At 40.7% G+C, this 23,797-nt stretch overlaps 3 protein-coding genes and 1 non-coding gene across 6 annotated transcripts in view; 2 read left to right on the forward strand and 2 right to left on the reverse strand.

Annotated features, from left to right (window-relative positions):
* Window positions 1-111: 111 nt before the first annotated feature.
* On the reverse strand, window positions 112-13,924 carry LOC144646528 (uncharacterized). 2 transcript variants are annotated; one of them, XM_078506152.1, is made up of 7 exons: window positions 13,646-13,924; window positions 12,953-13,089; window positions 10,048-10,414; window positions 8,253-8,316; window positions 3,280-3,430; window positions 1,951-2,115; window positions 112-1,478 (listed from the first exon to the last, which is right to left on the reverse strand). In XM_078506152.1, exons 2-7 carry the CDS (start codon window positions 13,014-13,016, stop codon window positions 1,363-1,365), a joined length of 927 nt encoding a protein of 308 aa, XP_078362278.1. In that variant the 5' UTR covers window positions 13,017-13,089; window positions 13,646-13,924; the 3' UTR covers window positions 112-1,362. The 2 variants fall into 2 exon arrangements, with proteins under 2 accessions (XP_078362278.1, XP_078362279.1); XM_078506153.1 differs by having other exon boundaries at window positions 1,951-2,097; window positions 13,646-13,907.
* Trnag-gcc (transfer RNA glycine (anticodon GCC)) lies at window positions 2,619-2,692 on the forward strand. Its single transcript has one exon. It is a non-coding gene; the product is annotated as a tRNA-Gly (tRNA).
* On the forward strand, window positions 13,879-17,257 carry LOC144646518 (XK-related protein 8-like). 2 transcript variants are annotated; one of them, XM_078506141.1, is made up of 3 exons: window positions 13,879-13,983; window positions 14,494-14,575; window positions 14,761-17,257. In XM_078506141.1, exon 3 carries the CDS (start codon window positions 15,547-15,549, stop codon window positions 16,720-16,722), a length of 1,176 nt encoding a protein of 391 aa, XP_078362267.1. In that variant the 5' UTR covers window positions 13,879-13,983; window positions 14,494-14,575; window positions 14,761-15,546; the 3' UTR covers window positions 16,723-17,257. The 2 variants fall into 2 exon arrangements, with proteins under 2 accessions (XP_078362267.1, XP_078362268.1); XM_078506142.1 differs by lacking the exon at window positions 14,494-14,575 and having other exon boundaries at window positions 13,880-13,983.
* Window positions 17,258-20,535: 3,278 nt separating this feature from the next.
* The window catches only part of LOC144646491 (polycystin family receptor for egg jelly-like), a 34,786-nt gene continuing 31,524 nt past the window's right edge, over window positions 20,536-23,797 (reverse strand). The window contains exon 24 of the mRNA XM_078506090.1: window positions 20,536-23,297. Coding sequence (XP_078362216.1) covers window positions 21,871-23,297 — 1,427 coding nt within the window. The 3' untranslated portion in view covers window positions 20,536-21,870. The remainder of the gene's footprint in view (window positions 23,298-23,797) is intronic.

Below are 23,797 nucleotides of genomic sequence, written 5' to 3' on the forward strand. Positions count from 1 at the left end.
AGTTGGGCGGCAGCGCGAAAAACGGCGGAAAATAAAACAAGAACTTGGCTTGTAACCTCTTGAGAGTATGTCCTGGCTTGTACGGAATAAAATTGCAACATAGACCTTAAACATTTGTTGATTTTTTATTAATTAAATTATTTATAAAACACCTATTTGTGGCCACTTGTTCAATAATATATTTACTAAAAGTTAAGATACATACATTTTTTTATAAAAAGAAAATTTAGAAAGCACCTTAAAGGCGATGTGAGAAGAGGCGATTTTCTTTGCAACTTGAAGACCTTGCAACGCAACAAACGTGCCAGTTGCGAAAAAAAATTCACGTTCAACAACCCTTTTTGCAACCTGCAATTCAGCAAAATGTTGCGTTGTAAGTTGCAAGAAGTTGTTTTCCTCTCATAAAGAATTTTGGACCGAACAAAACAACGTATGCATTATCCGTGACCGTAGTACTGTCGTCAAATTTTTAACTGTTTTAAGATTTGATAAAATCATTTCATTGTTTTTTCATTTTTTCATTACCATTTCATAACTGGAACTTAAGATTTTAAACATAGCAATGTCCTATAGAAAAGTGATTTTTAAATGCGCTGTTCGCTGTTCGCCGAAAGGTTAACCGATAACTGAGATTTCAGCATCCCAACAACCTAGATGATCACTTCATAACAGAGCGCGAAAACTCGTGAGCACAGATTCACCTCTAATTAAATCCTAATTCATGTCTGTTGCGCTCACGAACTTAACTTTCACTATAAACTTAACCGTGGTTGCTATGCGTTTCATACACGCTGTCCATACCAAGGCTTTAACCCGTTTGACTGTTTTTAAAACAGGTTAAAATGGTTTTTAGTTGTTTGTTACATCAACATTACTTAGGGACGGGCCATTATTTTTTTTTTTTTGGAGGGGGAGAGGGTTGGGCAATTTTCTGGGGAAAAATATTTTGTTTTCACCATCAGGTTGTGCAAGAATTGTTTTAAGTTTTTTTCTTATCATTTTCCTCATTGCTCCCCTTGCACGTTTTTTTTTCAGCCGTTTTTTCTATTCAAGAATTTTGGTAGTTGCCACCCCCCCCCCCCCCCCCCCGCTCCCCGCCCTCAAAAAGAGTTTCGTCCCTTACTGCGGTCCACTGATAGCAAACAATGTCAGTTGGTATGAGCCGAGCAAAAGTCACGTGCAGGTAAAGTCGCGACCTTACGAGGTCTGAACATACGCAAATTTTACAGGAAATGATTAAACGTGTCAAGACCACTTTACCAGTGGTCAGTGGTATACGGCGTATCTCGGCACCAGTCCATCGCCGGCGTGAGCGTCGTGGTATCTCATGAAGTTGTTGTGTTTATTGTCTTGTCGGTTACACTAAACTCTATTGTCCGCTCTCTTATCAATTTGTAAAGAAGGGCTGTGGTTTTGACTTCCGTTAGTTGTACCTGCCTTGGCATTACTCGTGCCTGCTTGAGAAGTAGTTGTGGTATCTGTGTATGGAAGAGTATAGCATGGTTTGTCAACTCACACGAAACAGACAGATGTCTTTTTACACCGCATACATTGTTTTAAACCAAAGAAATAAAATATTTTGGATACTTCATTAAAATATCTCTAATAAAAATAATGAAGCGAAATTTAATACTGTGCCCTACAATACAAAGAAATTAAATTAGTTACATTTGGACCGAGATTATGCATCCGTTTTTCCACATTCTTTCTCTGAATCACCTTTTTCTTTTATACATTCATTGAAAATGTGAAGCTGTTTTGCGGTTTTCTCTTTATTAAAGCAAGCTTTCAGTTAATAGTCATAAGTGGTTAAACGATGACGATATTTTTGCAAAATCGCGAAATTAAACCGGACAAAATGCCTCTAACTTTCGAGTAATTTAGTACCTGCGATGATTAACGTCAGTAAAAGGTAATGAATAACAACATATTTATTTCTTTAAAAAATACCTTTAGGAGGGCAACAACAGTTGTCGTGCATCCAGTGAAAGACTCCCGCCTTATGTCTCCAGTACAGGTACAAATCAAACAGCACAACTAGAACGATAAGTTCTCCTATCATCACCGCTACTAACCGCTTCCAGTTGACCTCTTCCACTGCGAAGGACAAAAAAGCTTGCGTGTAAACAAGCGCGTGAAAAATGTCTCATCAAATTTAAGGTAACAAAAAGATAAAGTTACTTTGTACACGATTAATCGTTACTTTGTACACGATTAATCGCTAACTTGGTATTATCCTCGAGCTGCTAATATCAGTGTAGTTTTAGCTTTGTATTCTAGAAGGATATGATTTCATTCAATTCATCCAAAGTGAAAATATGGCTACCGAACGCGCTAGACAAGACAAGACACTGCCTCTCTCGACGCGCCCTGGGTGTATGAATGGGTACTGACGAACTGACCCACAGACCCACTCCTAGTCGCTTTGTGCTACAAAAACAGAGTTGAGCGCTACCCACATAAACCACTGACTTCTCAGATTCTTGGAATAAAACAGTCTATACAAGACAATTTTTCTATAACGGTTGGACTGAAAACGCTCAAGTCTGCGTTCGAGCCTTGAGGTCTATTGGACCAGAGCTTATCCCGGTTTCCGAAGTATGAAGCGACTAACCGCCGACCGGTTAGCTCAGTTGGTAGAGCGCCGGACTGCCGTTCGGGAGGTCTCGGGTTCGACTCCCAGACCGGACCAACACTCAGGGTCTTAAAATAACTGAGGAGAACGTGCTGCCTTTGCAATATGACATCTGCAAATGGTTAGATGTTCTAGTCTTCTCGGATAAGGACGATAAACCGTAGGTCCCGTCTCCTGTATCTTCAGTACATGGTCAGCAGGGGACGTTAAAGAACCCACACACTTATCGCAAAGAGTAGGGCACGGAGTTCCCGGTGTCGTGGTCTGACCTTGTTTCACGGATTGGTGCTTCACAAAGGGTTAACCTCATTGCGCCTTTCCCCCTTGGACAAAATTGTCCAAGAAAAATTACTATGAACTATGAACTATGAACTATGACTAGGAGTGTTCCTACTCCCCCCTGGATGGCATGCTAGTACCGTTGCAGGGTTACCCCCCAGCATTAAATTTGAGGTACCTATACACCTGGGTGGAGTGAGGCACTGTGAGAGTACAGTGTCTTGCCCAAGAACACAACGCATTGCCCAGCCAGCCAGCTCTAACCCGGACCGCTCTACCCGGAGTCCAGCGCGGTAACCATTACACCACCGTGTCTCCCATAAGAGTTTCGTGTAAAGTAATAAACTTGTGTGTTGCTGACTTACCTGTTCTTTTACCAGTGACGCCAGGCCCCACGTTTCTCACTATAGGGTCCTCACACTCGCACGTTGTGGCGTTGAGATATTTCTCCTCAGATCTGCACCTTTCCACTGCGAACTGAGTGCAGACACAACCACAAGCTTGGTGACTCCATTCCTGAAATTATAATTCAATTTAACATTTTAAGACACTGATGAAAATGAAGGACTGGAAAGAGAGGAAGAAGCCACTGGTGGAAGTGAATGAGTGGAAAGTGTTGTTTTAGGAAAATATTGAATTGGGGGGGGCAAAAAGGAAAAGGGGAAAGGGAAAAAAAAAAAAAGAGAAGAAAAAAAAAAAAAAAAAAAAAAAAGGGGGGGGGGGGGGGGGAGAAAAGGGAGGGAAAGAAGGAAAAAAAGAAGAGGAGAGGAAAAGAAAAAAAACAGTAGCACGTATTAAATACAAGAGAGAAGTAAATACATACGTACAGGAAATACATAGCTATGCAAGGAAATACTTTTGCGCGATAAATAAACAAGCGCAAGGAGTAAATACTGTCGAGGAGAAATTTGCGCGGGGTGGGACTTCAGGGAGAGTACAAAGGGGGATATTAGGACAGTTTCTTACCCGGCATGACCTTTCGCCCATTGGTCAGATGATCTAACCACTGAGCTACAGGGAGACTGGTGACGAGATACAATCCCAGACAAAGGTCGTTGGTACACCTCTAATAACGTGACAATTCGTTACGAATGCGATGAAATAAAGATCCCCCCTCCTCCCTTTACAATGTTGTAAAATAGGAAGCAATGGTAGGCATTGTTTTTTCAGAGGCTTGCAAATACCGCCGACCATTCAGCAAATATACATATAGAAGGCCAACAGATTAATAGAGTCTGCCACACTAAATCGCTGGGAATCCACATTGACCAACATTTGTCATGGACCAAACATGTCAATGAGATTGCCAGGGTTGTTTCCTCTGGTATAGGTGCTCTTAAAAGGCTACGGCCATTCATGCGAAGAGACAGCTATTTTGCTATATAGAGCTCTCATTGAACCGTATTTCGACTATTGTTGTCCTGTGTACAAAAGTTACAAAATCGCGCCTTAAGAATCATTACGAAGTCGGATTTCTTTTCTAGTGCTACCGCCTTACGATCAAAGCTAGGATGGGATACCCTCTTTACCAGAAGGAAAAAGCTTAAAGCGAAACTAATGTTTAATACTATCAATAAACAAGCTCCGGAGTACTTACAAGACCTATTTACACCATTCAGCACAGAATATAACCTTAGAGACAACGCAAACAAGTTAGCTCTACCTAAGCCCCGTACTGATTTTTTAAAACGAAGTTTCTGTTACAGTGGGGCAAAGTTGTGGAATAGTCTTCCCCACGATGTCAGAGCTGCTAGTTCCTCTAGCCAATTTAAAAGATTTATCAATTGCCTGATGTCTCCCTCGTGCTCCAACACGGCAAACATGTAAATCAGTTTTTTTTTTTTTAATTTTAACTGATGTTTTTACCGTGTATAAATAAAGTATATGTATGTGTATGTACAAATAAGAAGGAAAGTTTACTAGTTACTCGAGTTTCACGCTCAAGGCGATCACAGATGAGTAGTTAGAGAAGATGTCAGTTATAAATGTTCAAATTCAGGGACGGTTGAAGCGACGCTTCTCTGATTGTTGTCGCGAAGAACTTGTTTTCGTGGCGACATTTCGTTACCAGCTCGGATTTCTTGTTTAAAAGGGAGGCATTTTGCGAGGTCAAGATGCAGTTTTTCAATTAAACACAGGTTGCAGCGAGAAGGGTTACCTTTGTACGCTCTTGCTCTTTTGATGATGCGCCAGTTGATTTTGTAGTCGATGTTTCTGTCCTTTAAGTCCCAGATGTGTTTTGAAAGTACAGTGTCATGTGAGTGTATGTATGTAGGTTACACAACATTAAAAATCAAAGTGCCCGTTGGGCTGTCTCGTGTTACAGATCAGTAAAGTAGCACCCGTTGCTAACAATCATATAAGCTCAGAAAAACCATCTCCGGATTCTACAATATTAATTCTCAAATTTCATTCTCAAGCATTTGCAACAGCTTGTGCTATACCAGCATCGCACCATGTGCCCTTTCTTCACATTCTACTCTAACCTACTTCTGAAATATACAGAGCCAGGAGCGCATTACTAGTAATGGCTCCTGACAAAGCCCCATTCTGATGACTTAGTGTCTTCAAAATGTCATATAACGTTCTAGAAATCGTCTTTAAATAAATTTTATTAAATGTTCAAAAATCACCTCCGTCGTGCGCCATAGTGAGATATGAAAAAATTAAGTCACAACTACTTTGCTCTGCCGTAGACTCAATAAAAAATTTTTTACACCTCTGCACAAACATGTTATCCTACCGTTCGCTCACCTGATATTTAGTGAAAAGAACTTTCCAGTTTAGAACTTCCAGCGCTTGATACAGCTACCTATTAGTAAGAATAAAAACAATTTTTCCCGTTGGATCGATTTCGCACTTCCCTTAATGGTTTTTTTTATCTACCGCGTTATTACTGCTTTCTATATGCCTGAATGAAGTTTAAACAACCTACCAAAACGCAAAATGAGATACCACTTCAATTTTTTTTTGCGTGATAACTTCACTAATTTCTCCTTTTGACACATATTTGACTGAAATGCTCTGGCGCCAACAACCCTCCACCCGATTGTACACTCCCCCGACTACCCACTACACAGTATCTTCGACAGATGTTGCCCGAACATTCGGTCTTTGTTTAGCAAGAACGTCACCTGACACTACACTTAAAATTAAAGCGAAGTGGTGAAAAGCAAAGCAAATTAGTTTCCTGAGAAGGTTTTTCGACGTAATTTGCTTCTCACTTCTTTCTAATGGGGATCTTTTATCTGGAGGCATTATGTATTAAATTAACAGCAGTAAGATTGTGGCCAAGGAAATGTCTAGAGGTATTGATTTATAGTCTGCGCTCGTGTTTCCTTTTGTTTCACACTTTTTGCCATGCACATGTTTTGCTAGTTTAGTTTGTTTTTGCTCAAGTCTATTTGTAAAATACGCTTTAAACTCTGAAATTTACGCCGTAAAAGGACAAGATATATGTTCCGTGAAAACGTTGATATTATTTTGATACTAAATGTTTTCATATTTGTCCGGCCGAGTGACAACCGGAAATGAATTTATTGCTTGACGCTTAAAAGACTTTATCCTGGTCCTCTTCGTGCCATTCGAGTCAGTCTCGCCCACACCCAGACCTTTCGTGCTTCTCTGCTCTTCAGGCGACGAAACAGCCCAAAGAGAAGCTTTGATCACGTCGGACCATTTCGTAAGTTCTCTGCCGGTCCGGATTCGGGAGAAGATGCTGTAGATGTCTGCAACAGCAACGGGACTCGTCGGGGAGCTCGTTCTCGATGGCCCCTGGCCTGTTTGACTGCCTTCACCCACGTTTAACTGCGAATGCAGTTCATTCATAAAAGGGCCAAACTGCTGTTGCTGCTGCTGCTGCTGATCAAAAAAGTAACCGGATAAAATGGTGTTGAACTGAGAAAAAAGCCACCTCCATCCATGATCGAGTGTTCTAGCGAAGTTCCCGCGTTTGTGATTGCGTGCGATCATGACCTTCAATGTCATTTCCCTGACAGGTTCTGTTATACTGGAGACGGCTTCCTTGTTATAAAGACAAAATTTGAAAATCGGTTCGCCTTTTTTAAGTGGAGGTCGCACAAATCTCGCGTTTATAGATTTTCACCGCAAAGTAATCAATTTTTTTTAGTGGACCCGGCCCTAAGAAAAAAAAAAAAAAATTATAATTTGACTTTCTCAAAATTCACATCACGTTTGGAAAGCGTATAATAACAAAGCAAAGCAAATTAATTTCCTGTTTCTCAGATAACGATATCGCACTTCCCTTAATCCTTTCGTTCTGTTTCTACACTATTCATAATACGCCCTTCCTATTCTTTACTGAATAAAGTTTAAAGAAACGAAAAAGCCGAAGATGAGATACCACATCAATATTTTTTTTGCGTGTACCCAATTTCTCCTTACACACATGATGAAACTGCCTGACCTCAACAACCCTCGACCCTAACACGCACCAATGGCTTTCTTACGCAAACAGATTACAACAGCTTTTCAGCCAGCCGCATACTTTACAATACCCACCGCAAATTAATATCAAAACACAAACCTACCGTAAAATAATTCATTTTCATATACCTTTTAAGCAAAATGAATAAAATTCAATGCGGTAAAACTTTCACACTATCATTTCACCTCTCACCGGAAAGCAGCGAAGAAGCGACGAAGACACATCCCGACACCAGCAAAATTTCTATTATGTGTCTTTTCGTCTTGTTTCCTGCTACTTTTACTTCGTCCCGAGACCAGCACTTCCTGAGCTACCGTCCCCGCGTCGTTCGACGAGAGAGGGGGGGGACGAAGTGAGGGATGTGTGTTGTTAGTGTATTGATTTTTGTCTCGTTTGGTGCGGGAACGCAATTTTTAGCCGTAATGTCTGTTAGGATTGTACGGCTACGTATAATAAAGTTTAAAATCGAATTGAATAGCTTGAAGTTTTCACGCACATAAGACAAAGAAAATTTTGAGTTCCGCCGGACCATTTTCAAAAGCCCATATCGCAATCCGTTTCATTTCGACATTTTGGCCATCCGTATCTTTGATTTGTGTGTTTTTAAAGATCCCTTATGTTTTAATGTTATTTTATATATTTAAACGATTTGATGTCATTTCTATGCCTATTTGCCTAATCCGTGACACGGTCCCTTTAGGGTTACACAGAAATTACATTTTTTTTTTATTTTTTGGTTCTTTTAGGGTCAACAAAAAGTTAGCTACACCCAGATTGTCTTTTGCGAACCGACGAGCATCCCCGTCCGTTTCATTTAGGACCCCCCCCGGGAATGTAAGCGTCCTGTGTGGAGATTGCGGATTTTTTTTTTCTGTTTGAAATTCTACATACCTTTGAAACGGTACAAAATTCCGGTGGTCGTGCGCACTCGCACTTACACGGGAAAGGATTCCAACTGCAAGTAAAAACAACAAAGCAGCTTAGTCAACTTTTAAACAGACTCTTCATTTAACATAACAACAAATATTCACGAAAAAAAGAATGTTTCTAAAGATATTCGAGGAAGGGGGTTCACTTTTCATACGAAATATGTTATTGGGTAATTTCATTGCCACGTTATTCTGTTCAACATGCATACACACAAGAAGTGTAGCGGGACATAGTGCAGCAACGTCCCCTTGTGTCGTCTCATACTTTTTAGACCGTGCAACACGAATTTTGCGGGAATTTGCAAGGGAAACCATGTCCTCTTGTGCATAGGCGTACGAGGCGGGGGGGGCCGCCCCCCCGGCCCGTTTTCGGGCAAAATGCTTAGAATTCGGGCAACAAGCGAAAAAATACAAAATAAGCTAAAACGTCTAGTCAACATTACGTTTAAAACGAATTAAATCAACAGGAAAAGTATTGGAAATATACCTAACTTTGATGTTCAAAAGTCCCAATTTCTTATTCATCTGAGTTCGCTTCCTCTCGCCAATTGCTATAATCATGTTCGATTTTTCTCGCAAATTCTGTGCGAGTCCTCAGTTTTAATCAGTTGCAATCAGCTTTTCAACAACTTGAGGGTTTGCGCACGATGGATTTAGTGCAAGATCTTGAAGCTGTTATAAATGTGACGAAGCTAAAGCTTTCGACTAAAACGTTTAGTTCTCAGGGCTAGCTTGAAACTTTCAACGAAATGTTTTGAAACCCATTCATCCTTGCATGTTTTACACGCTTTTGTATTACTTTCAAATGGGGGAAAACAAAGTAAATTGGCTCACCAAAATTAATATAATTGTTTCTTAAGTAGAGTGAATAAATTAAGGATATCCGAAAAAGGATTCACTGCATTGACACCTTCGGATAACGCCACGAAATTAATTTAAGAACTTAAGCAAGCAGGCGAAGTTTGTACACAACTATTTAAATGTATGTTTTATTTTTCATTTTACATGCCTCTTTATTCGGCTTCAACCCATGTCATTTTTTCGGGCAAAAAGGTCTCCGCCCCCCAGGACCGAAGGTGCCCGTACGCCTATGCTCTTGTGTGAACAGTACAAGACTTTGTCGCTGTGACATGTTCCTCCCACCACATTCGTGTCTCAATCTCGTTTCCAGACACCGCGAACCTTTAGGTCGGCACCAAGAATCTAGAGCTCTGGGCTAGACTGGAAGCCCGCCAAAAAGACGACCAAATCTAATTGGCTGTTTAAAACTTGTTCGTTTCATTCACAATCTCGGGTGCACGCGCACAATCAAACCAGAACCAGAAATTCCTGGTTCCGGTTGTTGAATCGCCCAGAGACGTTGCGTTTCCCGCCGGCCGCTGGTCAAGGGGACGCAGCCTCTGGGAAGGAGATTGTGAAGAATCTACGCTTCCTTTCAGTTTTCACACACAATGGCCGTTTTCACACTAGAAGACGGACAAATTGTCTGAACGGACAAGTCGTCTGACGATTTGTTCGTCTAGTGTGAATTAAGACGGCTTTTTGACTACTTGTTCGCTTGTTCGTCTAGACGACCAAGTCGTCCTCAAAAAATCGTCTCTCCAGACGGCCAAATCGACGGACAAATTCAGACGACTTGTACGTCTAAAATCGTGTCCATCCCGTTTTCACACAACGACGACTTCTTCGCCTCAGACGATTTGTCCGTCTCTAATGCGAAAAGGGCCAATGCATGTGCTTAAGAAGTTACCACTGACCTAAATCTGTTGGGGCACGGTGTCGGAGGCTCATCGGTGTATTTACATTGACAGCTGCATGTGCCTTCATCAAAATCTTCATTTTCCGAGCAGTCTTCGGCCTTCGTAACGCACGTGCACTCGCAACTCGTGTGATTCACGACGGATATCCGTTTCATTTTACTATTTGCTAAATCCACCACATCTCCGGTGATATTGTTCTGGGTTTTGGCGACGCAGCGATAGGTTTTTGGAGAGACGTTACAGCCCCCACTGCACCGGTAAACATCATCAATGAAATAAGGAACGTATTGATGGTTAGGAGGGTCTAGCGCCAAGACCACTTGCCTGGGCTCGCAGCTGACGGGATTATCTTGAATACTGAAACCTGCAAAATATATTACTAAAGATTTACCAAACGTTACTCAGGGTAGCATTCGTTGCCTCTGACTAGCGATCAAAAAACTTAGTCTTCCTCAGTCCGTCTGTTATAAGACTGGCTGTAAGGTGCAGAGTATGATGGGAAGAGGAAAACAGTAGGGACGTCGTTCTTATCATCATCAACGTCATTCTCTCCCCAGAGCCCTTCGTTTCTCGTAGCCGACGAGAAACGAAGGGCTCTGGGCTCACAGGATTTCCAGTCCTAGATTCAAACCAGTTACAGCCAATCAAAAAAACAATCAAAATCCTATGTCCCAGAGTCCTTCGTTTCTCGTGCAAGGGCTTCGCCGGCTAAGAAAAGCAAGAAGAGGTATGGGGACGAAAATGCCGCAACGTGTTTCCTCATCAGAGAGAGCTGGGACTAGTCTCTAGACTAAAGAAAACATCTTTAGCGCCGAGTAACTTGGACCACTAGTAATGGCGATTCGCAGCTGTTTGCATGCAAATTTGCACTGCAACGTACCAGTTTATTCGTATATATAATAAGAGATTTATTGCATGGTCACTTGGATGAATGAAATATGAAAAGAATTAAAAGCATGCTTATCTGAAGCTTTCTGTGCAGCTCTCAGTGAAGTAACTTTAAATGCACGGCTCGACGAAACTTTTCGTGAGATCCGGCCAAAAATTTGCCATAGTCTTCCTAGCGCTGTGTGGCCCTCTACATTTGATCGTCCCACATCTCAGTGAAGTGGTTAATGACAGCTACGTTGCTTATCCCCCCCCCCCCCCGATACATGTAACATACGAAACGTTAAGTTTTTAATCAAAGTTTTTTCCGACATGCGTTGTGTCATTTTTCACCGCAGTGTTTTTTTATTTTTATTGAAGTTAAAATGGCCTAAGAATAGGAATGGTCGTTGCCCAAAACACGAAAGAAAATTGAACACAACACTCTTTATTCCACGCAAACGACGAGCAAAACAACATAGCTCCGGCATGTGCTTTTACAACCGTTTGTACCCGGCAACAAGATTAAATGATACGTTATGTAACGGTCACACAGTGTCCCAATACATACATACGTAACAGGAAAGAAGATTCAAAAGTTTTGGCAGTATCTAGTCACAAATGACACAAATAGAGGGAGTTACACCAAGCATTGACCAATTAAATTAATTTTCTTCATCCTGGACAATCTTGTCCCCAGAGCCCAACAAACAAGAGCTGACGGATTTCATTGAACTAGTGACAAACTGTTTTTGTTTTAGTTAATTACTATGATTTTTAATTACTATGACAGTACTCCCATAGGATTTTTTAAATTACTCTTGTATAGAGCAACTGAAGTGTTTCTTTTTTAATTTTTCTTTTCAAATCTTTTAAATGTTATGATTAAGTTAATATTATTATTCAGTGTTAACAAATAATGTAAAGCAGTGTATGTGCTTTAAGATAACGTTAATTAATTACTCACCTACTCTCTGACTTACTTTTATGACCTTTTATTTATACTGGTGCAAGATTATACCAAAAAAACTCGCTCTGGTACGACATTTTTGTGCAGGTATCATGTACCTTATTATAGGAATATAACGAGGCATTTTAACAACGCGAACAAAATTTACGCGTAATAAAAATTAACGCGAAGGGGTTTAGGAAAGGGGGGGGGGGAGTTCTGGTCAAATGCTTATAGTAAAAAAGTTAACACACAAAATTAACGCGAATTTTTGAAATTCGCGTTAATAACATGTATCGTTAATTTCCTATAATAAGGTATTCAAAGAAATACAGAGGCACAAGTTTTTTTTTTGTAAACTTGCACCGGTACTAGACTAGACTAGCCTGCGAATACAGTCGCCTCTATCTCGTCGCGTCCCGGCCGGTTGGGCGTTCGAGAGGCGGCTGTATTCGCAGGTTAGAACTGGACGTATCTGTCACGACATTTACAGTCTCCTACAATGTGTCACGCTATGTCAATAGAACTTAGTGCCTTCTCAAAGGGCCGGGCTAGTCGTAAGGGAAAATTAAATAGCAACAAAAGAATGAAAACAAATACAGTAAAATTGTCGGTTGTAAAGTTCAGTCAACTTGTCGGTCCACAATTGAATGAAAGTCATTTGAAAAGAAATTTGATCGCCATTTCCATGCCACAGGTCTTGTATAAAAAATATGTCGATGTTTATATCATTCGAGGTAAAACAGCAGCAGCAGTTTTGTTTGAGCGAAGAAAAGTTTCTCGATCATTTATAAAATCTGATAAAACTCTTGAAAGGAATGAAATCGAACCAGAATATTAAGTATTACCGTATGTGAACCTTCAAAGGGAACGCGACGATCGACAAATAAGAGAAGCGTTAAATGTTACCCGCTTTAAAACGTAAACAAAGCAAAGAATGCAAGCTGCACTATTAAAGAATTCATCGCCGTTAAACAAACGAAAACTACTTTATTAGCCTTTTGATTTCTCTAAATCAAGCCTGTGACAATGAAAGAATAATCGAAGCAATGCTTTCCCGTAACAAATATTCGGGTCGTCACTTACCTCGAACAAAACCAGCATTAGCGAATATCGTCAGGAATGCACCCACAAACAATACGCCAGCCATCAGTCGAAGAAACGACGTCTTGAAGTTAACACTCAGTCAGCGATGGGTCGGCGAGAAAAGTCGTCCAACGGAACTGCGGCGAAAAATACGTGAAATTTGAGTTGTGCGTGTTATGATACCCTTTCAGCTCGCTTTTACGAAAGCCAGGCTGCTTCAATATCATTTAGCACGTGTCTCTTGACAGCGATGGTAAATTATCAGCTGATGATAGTTTTTTCGATTTAAAATCGTTACCGCAGCAAACCCTCTTTCCTGCAACGAGCTATTTGTACTGCGATTTTCGAATGTTGTCAGTTCTAGGTCACATATTATACCGACGCGCTATCAAAACTCTTTTGTATTGTCTTGAAGGATTAATTATTAATGAAATACAAAGAATAGTAATCAAACAACAGCTAATTATTGATACACGGCAAATAGCATTTTACAGAGGTTGCCGAGTTTGACGCACGGTAGCGGAACGCGCGATTCGCATGCCGGCAACGTTAGAGACAATTCAGTCCTGTTCAGTGTTTAACAAATCTAAGTTCCACAAATTAATAAAAAAGAAACATTATTACTTAACTTTAGAAAGTCGTGTTATAGCTTCAAACGACGCAGTAGATTAGAAAATAATTCTTATAAATTACCTTGCAGTAATGCTTGTATACACTGGCGATCTCTTGATAAAGTATTTTACCCACCGTGCTGGTAAATGTTCGTATATTGTCTTGGTAAACGGCGTTAAAATCACAACCAAAGTTTTATGTTTCACTGCGGAAAGTGGCAAATCATCGCGTACGTGAGCTCTCTCATACCGTGACATCACTTGACATTTGTTACGTCACAAACATTTTATCTGAAGATTTGTTACGTCACTGACAAACGCTTCAAGTGTAGTCACACGATATTTGGGAAGTGGTCATAACAAGTGTACTCGACGAGGACCCACCTTGTGTCGGGGGCTATACAAGATACCACCTGTCTGGTAAGCCAAATGGACAAATTTTATTGGCCTCAAAATTTGAGTCGAGACTTACATATTAGGTGTGTATGAAGCTTGCCTTGCTGGAGAAATGACACAATGAGGTTTGAATCTTTTACTTAGTTTGTACTCCTGATAAAGTGGGGGCAACAGCATCAGTTACGTGTCCGGATCAAGGCAAAGACAAGACTGAAAGGCAGATGGGAGAAGAAGAGAGAACGCACGGCGAATACTAAAAAATAATGACATGACAAACGCAAATCCACGTTTTCTTCTTCTTTAAACATGTAAAACAAGGTGCTTTTAGCCACACTGAACAGTTAAAGAAGAATTTTCAAAACTCAGAGCCAAGCGACAGTGAACTGAGTAAAGCTACAGAAAGGCTTCCTGAAATGAAAAACAAACTCGTGAATTCTTCACGTGCAAAATACAAATTTGTGCATTTATTTTAATGAAGCTTATAATGTAAATTTGCAATGAATACCCAAAACGCCATACGGTCTTGCCTTTTAGGTTTTAGCTTTGACCCGACAACGTTTATTGAAATACCTGTATACAACGCAAGACACCATCTTCTTTTTGCAGCTGAGCCACGGTGGGTCCTGTCTGAGTACAATAGTTTTGACCATTTCCTTTACATAGAGATTTTGCGAGCAAAAAGAGTGACTACATTAAATAACACGGTGATAAAGGTAGTTAAAGGTAGTCTACCTAAGCAATCAGTTTAAACTAGTGAAGACTACTGATGAGCTAAAACCGAAATTCTTATTTGTGTTTAAGGGCAACCGATTGTTTATCCGTGATTTCTACGAAACCGAGCATTTGAACTGTTGCTGAAGGGAAGTTTCCATGGATGACTGGATGCGTCTTTAGCACGTCCGCTCTCTGCAGAATATTCTTAGAAAAAGAAGAAGGGAAGTATGCACCAACAAACACCAACAAAATATGCTTGCAACTTAGGAAAACTAGGAATGTTGGAATGTGGGAATGTGGGAATACTGGAAAACCGGAACACTGTAACTTGGTGTTTCTGATAGTGAAGCGTGCCGAGAGCATTTATTTTCAAGTCATTTTTCAAACTTTCGACATAACTCTGGGTTATATGCTACTTTTTTTTCTGGCAGAGTATCTACAATTCTATTGTTCCCTCTAGGCTGTATTCCAAATCGATATTTGTTATACAGTATCATGCATGCCACCGAGTTTCCTTGTTGTCCCTTTCTCTTTGCTCTTTCTACGATTTCGTTTAATTTGGTTATTGCATCACAGTTTAAGATGTTTCCCATGCCCACCAAACGCCAATTTGCAGACCTGACCGGAAGTTGAATCTCAGGACGCGCGGTGGCCTAGCCGTTAGCACGCAGGACTTCCGGAATTCCCACGTTTCATTGCCGTTCCTGGATTTCAGCATTTGATGACTTGACGGTTTGATTTACATTCAATGATGAGTTAATTGATTTACCGTCGATACTTGCCGCGTTGTAACGTTTTCCTGCTGCAGTTGAGTCTTGGCTTCCTATGTTAAGCCTTTGCATTCGAGTATTTCACTTATAACTGATCACAATCATGGCAGAGGTGCAGTTGAAGTGGTTCCACACGTTTCTCTTCCTTTTCCAAGCTATTCTATCAGTGGCGGACACTACTACAGACATTCTGACCTGTCTGACGTACAGAGAACAAGGAAATCAACAATGGTTTGCTGTGAGTCTTAGCGTCACCCTCGTAACACTCACAGTGCTATGCGTTTGGTCGATAATTGCAAGCACCAGCCGTGCGACTCAGGACACGGACGATGTAGAGGTTGCTAATCCGGACGTGATATTCCGTAGCACGCGTATCAATGTTGCCCTCGGTTGCTTGTGTGTCGGGCCGCCGCTCCACAGCCTTCAGCTATTCTTCTTCTGCGCTTGTCGCTTCAAAGAGCTTTGGAAGTCGAGCAATGGTTTGCGCATCGAAAAAGATCGTCTCTATTACCTATACGTCCACACGCTCAACTTGAAAATGGTGGAGGGGCTGTTAGAATCTGCTCCGCAGCTTATAATACAGGTTTACGCTATGGTGATGCAAAACAGTGAAAAAATTGAACTTATACAGATGATCTCGGCGCCGATTTCCTTTGTTGCCCTGGTGTGGATGTTTACGTCCATGGAAATTCTTCGTGAGTTCGAAAATTACAACTTGAAGTTTCTACACAATGTTCTAATCTTTCTAAGCAACGTCGGTATGATCGCTGCTCGTTCGCTGGCGATTATCTTTTTCACAGTCGCTTTTCCTTGGTGGTTGCTCCTTGAGTTCGGCGTTCACTGGCTCCTAACCAATGTCATTGGAATCTGGCTGTGGCGATCTAACCGAAAGCAAGATATGTTGGTATTCATTTTCGCTTATTCTCCTCTCTATCTATTCGTTTACAGCTCATACTACTTAAAAAAGCTCCGGGGCAATGTGCCCTTTAGCTTAGCGCTTCAAGACATATCGACAATCTCATGGCATGTCCTTTTTACTGTGGAAAATATCGCCATGATAATTTCTGCGCACTATTTAACGTCCCACGACAAAGCGTGGTTTGATACTACTGCCCTTGTTGTTGTTCTGGTTGGAAATATTGGAGGGATGCTTTTAAAGTGGATGTCATGGTGTTGTTGTTTTACAGCAGAGCGTTCGCCTGATAACGAAACTCTTTCAAGAGCAGTAACAATTGTTTTAAAATCGGACTCTTCAAGTAGAAACCATTTAAAACATTGAACTGCAATCTGTAACATAAAAATTTGAATTTTGGCTTTGTACAATCTAAAAATTTAAGATCTGGCTTCGTCATAAATGAAGAGGGTACTGATTTTGAGTTGTAAGGGCCGGTTCAGACGTTGAACTATTCATGAGCCTAACCTAATCAGCCTAACATAAATTATTATAATGCATTTTGCAAGCAGTTGAACTCAGGAAGCATGAGTCTTAAGGAGAGTGTTTAATTACCATCAGACGTCTTAGGAACGGCTAGGTAACGGCTACTTAAGACGTCTGAATCAACAGGCGTACTTTTGTTATATGGCCTGAAACGAAAGTTTGGCAATTGCGAGCCATTGAAGTGAGACCTTGCTGATTAAAGCCGATAAACGGGTCATTTCTGAAGACAGAAAGCGTATACAATAATTCCATTCCTGTTTACAAATGTTTATGTATACCAGTAAAACACTTGTGCTTTTTTTTTCTTTTCCTAAGCAGTTTAGTATTACTGTATATAAATTAGTGTTTGCTCAGTTAACAAAATCCTTCAACCACATCTTCGTGTCTCTCTTCAGTGCTAATCTACTTCCATTATTTATTTGTCGAGTGTTCAAGATTAATGAATTCGAAATAGACAAAAGCTTAGGCTGACATTTTGACCTTGTATTTTTCTTGACAGGCGAGAGTATTGTTATGAAATTTAAGTAGCTCATAGTTTTGGAGGAATGAACGAATTGGCATGACAGAAGAAGGTAGTGTCACGAACAACGCAGCTTGAAAGAAAGGCTAATTCTTTTCCTAGTCCTATTCTAATCTTCAGCAGCAATCACCCCGGCTTGTTTATCGGTTCGGCCATGCTTACACTTCTTTTGCGTTTCAGTCTAGCTTAGAAAACTATAACTTTTTCAAGAGGTAATTTTGCAGACCTTTGCACGTCAAAGAAATTACGTATCGCTACATTGCTCCCTTAAATTATCTGTTATAAATATTTCTGGTCATTTCTTATTCGTGTAACTAAGAATTTTATTAAAACTGTTTTTTTTGTTTGTTTTCTTTTGCTGGCTTGTGAAGCATGAAGCTCTTAGCATCGGCCTAAACTGATACTTAATTAACAAAATATTGCATAAGGTTCCACGGCTACACAAGATTATACAAGTGGCCAAATCCCTTTTCCAGTAATTGATTTAGTTAAATTGGACACTAAACTAACACATCAAATCAGTAAAGACCAGTAAATGAGTGAAAACTAAGATTGTTTTTTGTGGGAAAATGTTATAGTTCCTATTATTTATGCTGCTTAGTTAAGTTAGAATGTCTTTATTTAGATCGAAAGGATTAGCCAAAGTAAATAATTTCAACTGGTATTTAAACATAAATAAAAACTCTCATTACTGTTACGTATACTGTCCTTATTCATGAATAAACTGTTTTATTAAGGAACCGATTTTAAATCCGGTGGATTTACAATGTTAAAATAGGCTGGGTGAATCGAACTGCAAAACAAGGAAACATGTTTTCAGAAACATTTATAGCGCGCACATGTTTCCTCGATGTTTCCTAGTTTTGCCACCCGGGAAGCATTGTTTTCAGCGTTATTTTTTTCCCAAGAAGTAGAATTTGCTTCAGCTGCTATTCGGCAGAAACATTTCGTGTTTCCGCACGGCATGAAACATAGCAAAACGAGGAAACAATTGTGGAAACATGCTTCCAGTATGTTTCCGATCTGGAAACATGTTTATTTGTTTTGCCGGGCCTTTAGTTGAGCAACATGGATATTATACCGTTAACTGTGTGACTGTGATCAATTTACCCTTTGCGCTGATTCGAGTAGACTTTCTAAAAAGTCGTTTGCTTCTCGTTTCCGGGTTGGTGCTTGTAGATCCCCGGTGCTCGACTTGACGACTTGTAGATCGAAGACGTGCTTTCAAGTGGAGCCAGAGCGCGAGCGGAGAGCACGGGGCACACCACAAACCGAAAACGAGCAGCGACGCAGTAGAAAGTCTAGATTCCAAAGCCTATAATTCGAGACAAAAGTCTTGGGACACTTTTCTTTTCCACCCTTTTCCACTCAGCAAGGCCGTTAAACTGCAATGTTGTGATATCATCTATGCCAACTCTCCCAGATTATCCTGGAGTCTCCCAAATATAGACCGAATCTCCCGTACGGGTTACCAATTCTCCCTGACACAAAGGAAGTACGTGATTTTACCGGCTTTTGGCCGATGACGGGCGATTTCGGGAAGGTGGTGGGGGGGGGGGGGGGTTAAGGGGGACTTTTGGATCATTTGACGTGTTTTTGCGGTTGATTCGGTAACTCTGTTCCCGTTTTGGGGGCCGAGAAGAGGCCCGCAATCGTGCATTTTTCGCAGTTGTATTCGTCTCTGCCAGCGGCTTTGATCTATTTGCTGCTAGGTTTCGGAGTCTCGGATACGTTTGTTTCTTTTTCTGGCCGACGGTCTCGGTTTAAATAAAACAAATCAAAGGTCTAACAAAAGAGACCGTTCTTCTCAAGCGACACATCCAAAGATAAAAGATGTTACGCTTCCCGCTAGAAGGGGTGGATAAATACTTCAAGTTTTCCCAATGGCACCCCTTGACATACGTGAGACCTTACTAAACCAACAGGAAGACTAGTACTAATGCATTTTTTCTATTGACGAATATCGAATAAATGTTACGCTTCAGCATTCCTTTAAGGTGAATTTGGATCACGCAACTTAAGTCCGACGTGTGACGACTAGCACCCACCGTCTGCAATCGACGCTACTTATAAGATGAAAGATGCCCGATTTCGATGATACTATCTCCCATCAGTATAGCGATATCGATACAGTCGACGGCACAGTCCAGGCGCCCTCGCGACCAATGTAAACATTTTTGTCAGTTCGATAATAGATGCCCAGTAATTTGAAATTGCAGAACTTGAAGCAGACCCAAAATTTGGTACCTTGAAACTACAAACATTCTATTTGCGGCGTGTTTTCCAAATGGTGCACAGCTTTAAAAGTATTGTCATACATCGCAATCCTTCAAAGGAACCAGTCGATCGAGGAAGACAAATCGTCCGAGGAGGTTTTCAGTCCAGTGATCAAACCAATAGGAAGCTAAACTGGGTGCTTAAGTTTGATGTTATCTCGAACGGCTAGTCAAAACAATTTTAATTGCTTAATAATCATTTTCAAGTGTTTTTACACAGTATGAGTGGTTTGTTTGTCTTAAAATGAGGAGTAGTTATATTTGCTTCCATTAAGATTCAAGTATTAGGCCACCGCGCCTCAAGTATTAGAGGGACTGATATAAAAGCTATCTGAACCATCCAAGTTTTCATTACTATAATTTATCCGTTCGCCTAATGAAATTTTTTTTCCCGTTTAATTACGATTATTATTTGTTTTGGGCACACGGGAGTTAGTTTCGAAATTTTTCATATATATGTTAAATACATTCAGTCAACCATTTTGACCTTGGAATATTGAGCGCACAATGGCAGCGCCACATCTTTTTAAAGGCGCGGCAGACAATAAATATTGTTTTAGACATTTCATTATCAACAAGTTATGAAAACGTTTTTAGCGCCAAAAGTTGCTCAAAAGTTTCCGAGCACATTCGGGACAGGCCTGGGTAGGAAGAGCCTGTGATGCCGCCGTTCCATGATATCAGAACTAGTATCATGATCTTATTGGTAAGATTGCTGAGTTTCACAGCTTCAGCATGAATATTTGCGCATTTTGCTGATCATGAATTCATCAAGACAGTCTTATGGGGAGAAGGAGAGATGGAGAGGTCGGTGAGAGCAAAATTGCCGAGAAAGACCGGGAGAACCTTATATTTGGTTTATAAAATGAGATGTAACAATTGACACGTCTTAAGTGAGAAAAATGATGAATGTATTTGTGTGGGACCATTTGTGTCCTGTGAAAGACAAAACCCCAAAAGTAAATATTAAAAACAAAGAACACGCCCAAATATCTAATACAAGCTTAAAGATCAGCTCGCCGTACACTCATAAGAGGCAGGCTACTTCGTCATTTAAAACAACAACAGAAATTCCTCTATACGTATACATCAATACTTCAAATACAATAACGACCCGAAACGGAGCAATGGCCCGTGCGTGGGAAAAACCCTACAATTTATGAAAAAAATCACCGAAACACTATTTACAATAACAACTGTACTGTAGGAGCAACTAACCCAAAGTTGAACATGCAGAAATGATATTTTGTAAAACGTCGTAACTGAAACAGGTTAAAGTTGTTCAGAGGCAGATTTTTTCAGAAACGAAGCTGAATTTCCATAAACAATACACTACTATGGGGACAACGAACTAGGAACAAATTTTAATACTACTATCATTCTTATTAGTACTCGTATTACAAACCGTAATTATAAAGGGAATGCATTTTTTCAACTTTGGTCAGTTTAGCTTCGCAGTTGTTTACTCATCAATTTTCATTCGATATCGATTCTACGAAATAGCGAAACTAGTGATAGTGAACGAAAACAAAGATTGCTATCAGAAATTCTATACAGATCGCTCTTCCGAAGACTGTCGAAAAAACTGAGCTCGGTATTGGTTCATTGACAAGTTAATAAATCACGTGCTATGTGTTCTAACCAATCAAATCGAAGCACTCTATACTCGGCCACTTGGAATCAAAACCAACTCAAACCAGAATTTGGATCACGTGAGTTATTTCGCTCTTGCTGCATACACCTGGTTGGATATGTAATCTATATGTGGCTTATATTGTTTACATCTACGACAGTCTACGGAGAAGCTTTGTTGAATGGTAAAACCTAAAATGAACGCGAGGATATGTCATGTACCTATTACTCACAAGTACTTAAATATTAATTAGTATTTTAGTATTATTATCAGTATTTTACATCCAGAAAGGAATAGCATGTTCACAGGTTACATGCAGCTAGGCGGAATAGATGAATAGCTATATTTTTGTTTTTACCATTTAAGGGATCGGTTAAAATGAAGAATTTACAATAAATGGTCACAAAGCCTGTGTACTGAATGCATGCTATCTTAATTGGCCAATGACTAAGACATTTTGCCCCTTATTTACACACTTGATAGCCAACATAACTTGCAGTTTATAGGCAATGCCATATTCAAAAATCTTGTTGGCGCCAAGGTTCACAGCAGTAAAGTCTTCAAGCGTTAGTGGAATTCCACGGGGAGAACATGTCTCCCTCAAAGCTCAAATTGAATGTTCCTTCACCGTCATCTGCGTCGTACCTCTCAGCTGCTGCATACATATCCTGACGTAACTCCTCGACCTGCTGTTCCTCGTTGAGCTCTGCGTCAGCCTCAGCGTAGGCAGACTCGGCATTGACCCCCCACCGCCTCTCCACAATGTGATCTAACAGACGCTCCTCAGCCCACTCCTCACAGTAGAAGCCGCTCAGAGATGACTCCAGTCTTGTGAAGCGCTGAGCCACCAAGTCCATTGGTTTGAACTTTCGCTTGGCTGTAATTTTCTTCTTGTTCTTCATCGCCAGCAGATCTTTATTCACTTCTTCTTCAATGTTCTTTTTCTCGAGCGGTTCATCGGAAACCATGACCTTGTTCGGCTGCATGCCAGTGAATTTCCTGAAGCGCTTGATCATAAAATCAACGATTTCGTACTCGTTTTCCTGGTCATCTATGCCCGCCTTCACTTCTGAAAACACATCCAGTACGATGGTAAGGAACATGTTCATCAAAATGAACGTGCCCAGGACCATGAAAGAGAAGAAGAATAAGGGCCCCAGGATAGGCGCCGCGTCTTCAATGGCCCTGTAGTCAAACGCTCCAAGTAAAATTCCCATCACGGTCTCGCACGTGGAGACAAAGTTATAGAAGTCCGCAATGTCCTTGCCGAACACAGCAAATGCAAACAGTGAGTAAGAGAAAAAAAATACCAGGAAGACCACAGAGAAGGCAGCCAAAGGGCCAGCTGAGCCCCTCAAGGTTTGCGCAAGGATCGTGATACGGCGGTTGAAGCGTAGAAGCTTAATTGCTTTGATCCACGCAGTGAACACCACTAAGGCAACCATATACATGAATACCTCGTTCCAGGACGCTACTCGGCCAAAACTGACGTATTTTCCAGGGTTGCTCTCCAGGCTGGCAATCGCTTGGCTGACGAGCATAGAACGCGTAAAGAACATCCCCACGCACGTGAACACCAAAATGATCATGGTGAACTCGACATAGTTCCAGAACTCTTTAAAGTAACCTTTGCGTAGTCTGTAGAGCTGCTTGAGCTCTTGATAAATAAACACGCCGAAGAACAACAGGATGAAAAACTCGCAAGCCAAGAGGAACGATTCGAAACCACCGCCGAAAGTGAAAAGGCGAGCGATCTTGAGATCGGTGAAAAGGAATACGCCATTGGTAGGCAGGAATTCAACCACTAAAGTCATCACACAGAACAGATTTGCCACGTGATTGTAGGTTGCTATCTCAGTGATGACAGCACGAGTTTGTGCATCGATCCAGTTGTTGTCTTCCAGTGTTTGAATGATCTTTGTTGCATTCTCTCTTGTATAACCTAAGTCTGCGACAAATCCGCCTCCACCATATGTAGATACGTATCCTAAGAAAAATGAAGAAGATAACGTATTTCGTTGCGGTTCAATTTTTTCCCTTTCACATTTGTGACCGCAAAATCTGTCTAAACATGCATATGCCATTGGATTAAAGACCACCAACCCCTCCCCTACGTATTCCCCCCTCCATCCCTTTCCTTCTTCCAATCATATCCCAGGAGTCCATTACTCGTACTACATGGATTTAACAGTAGCCCAATATTGGAAAATCAAATACTAGCCTAATATTGTAAATTAATACGAGCCCAACACATTATTTATGACATATTTTGTCACTTGCCAATATTGGGCTCGTATTAATTTTACAATATTAGCCGGGCTAGTATTTGATTTTCCAATATTGGGCTACTGTTAAATCCATGTAGTACGAGTAATGGACTCCTGGGATGTGTTAAGCGGCTATCACACGACACAACAACAGTTGTCAAACAAGTTGGCAAACTGTTGGTGAGAATAGAGAAAAGTTATATTTGTCGCTAACAGTTGG

Source organism: Oculina patagonica, chromosome 3, assembly GCF_052425735.1.
Source record: "Oculina patagonica isolate OP01 chromosome 3, crgOcupat, whole genome shotgun sequence".
Taxonomy (NCBI): Eukaryota; Metazoa; Cnidaria; class Anthozoa; order Scleractinia; family Oculinidae; genus Oculina; species Oculina patagonica.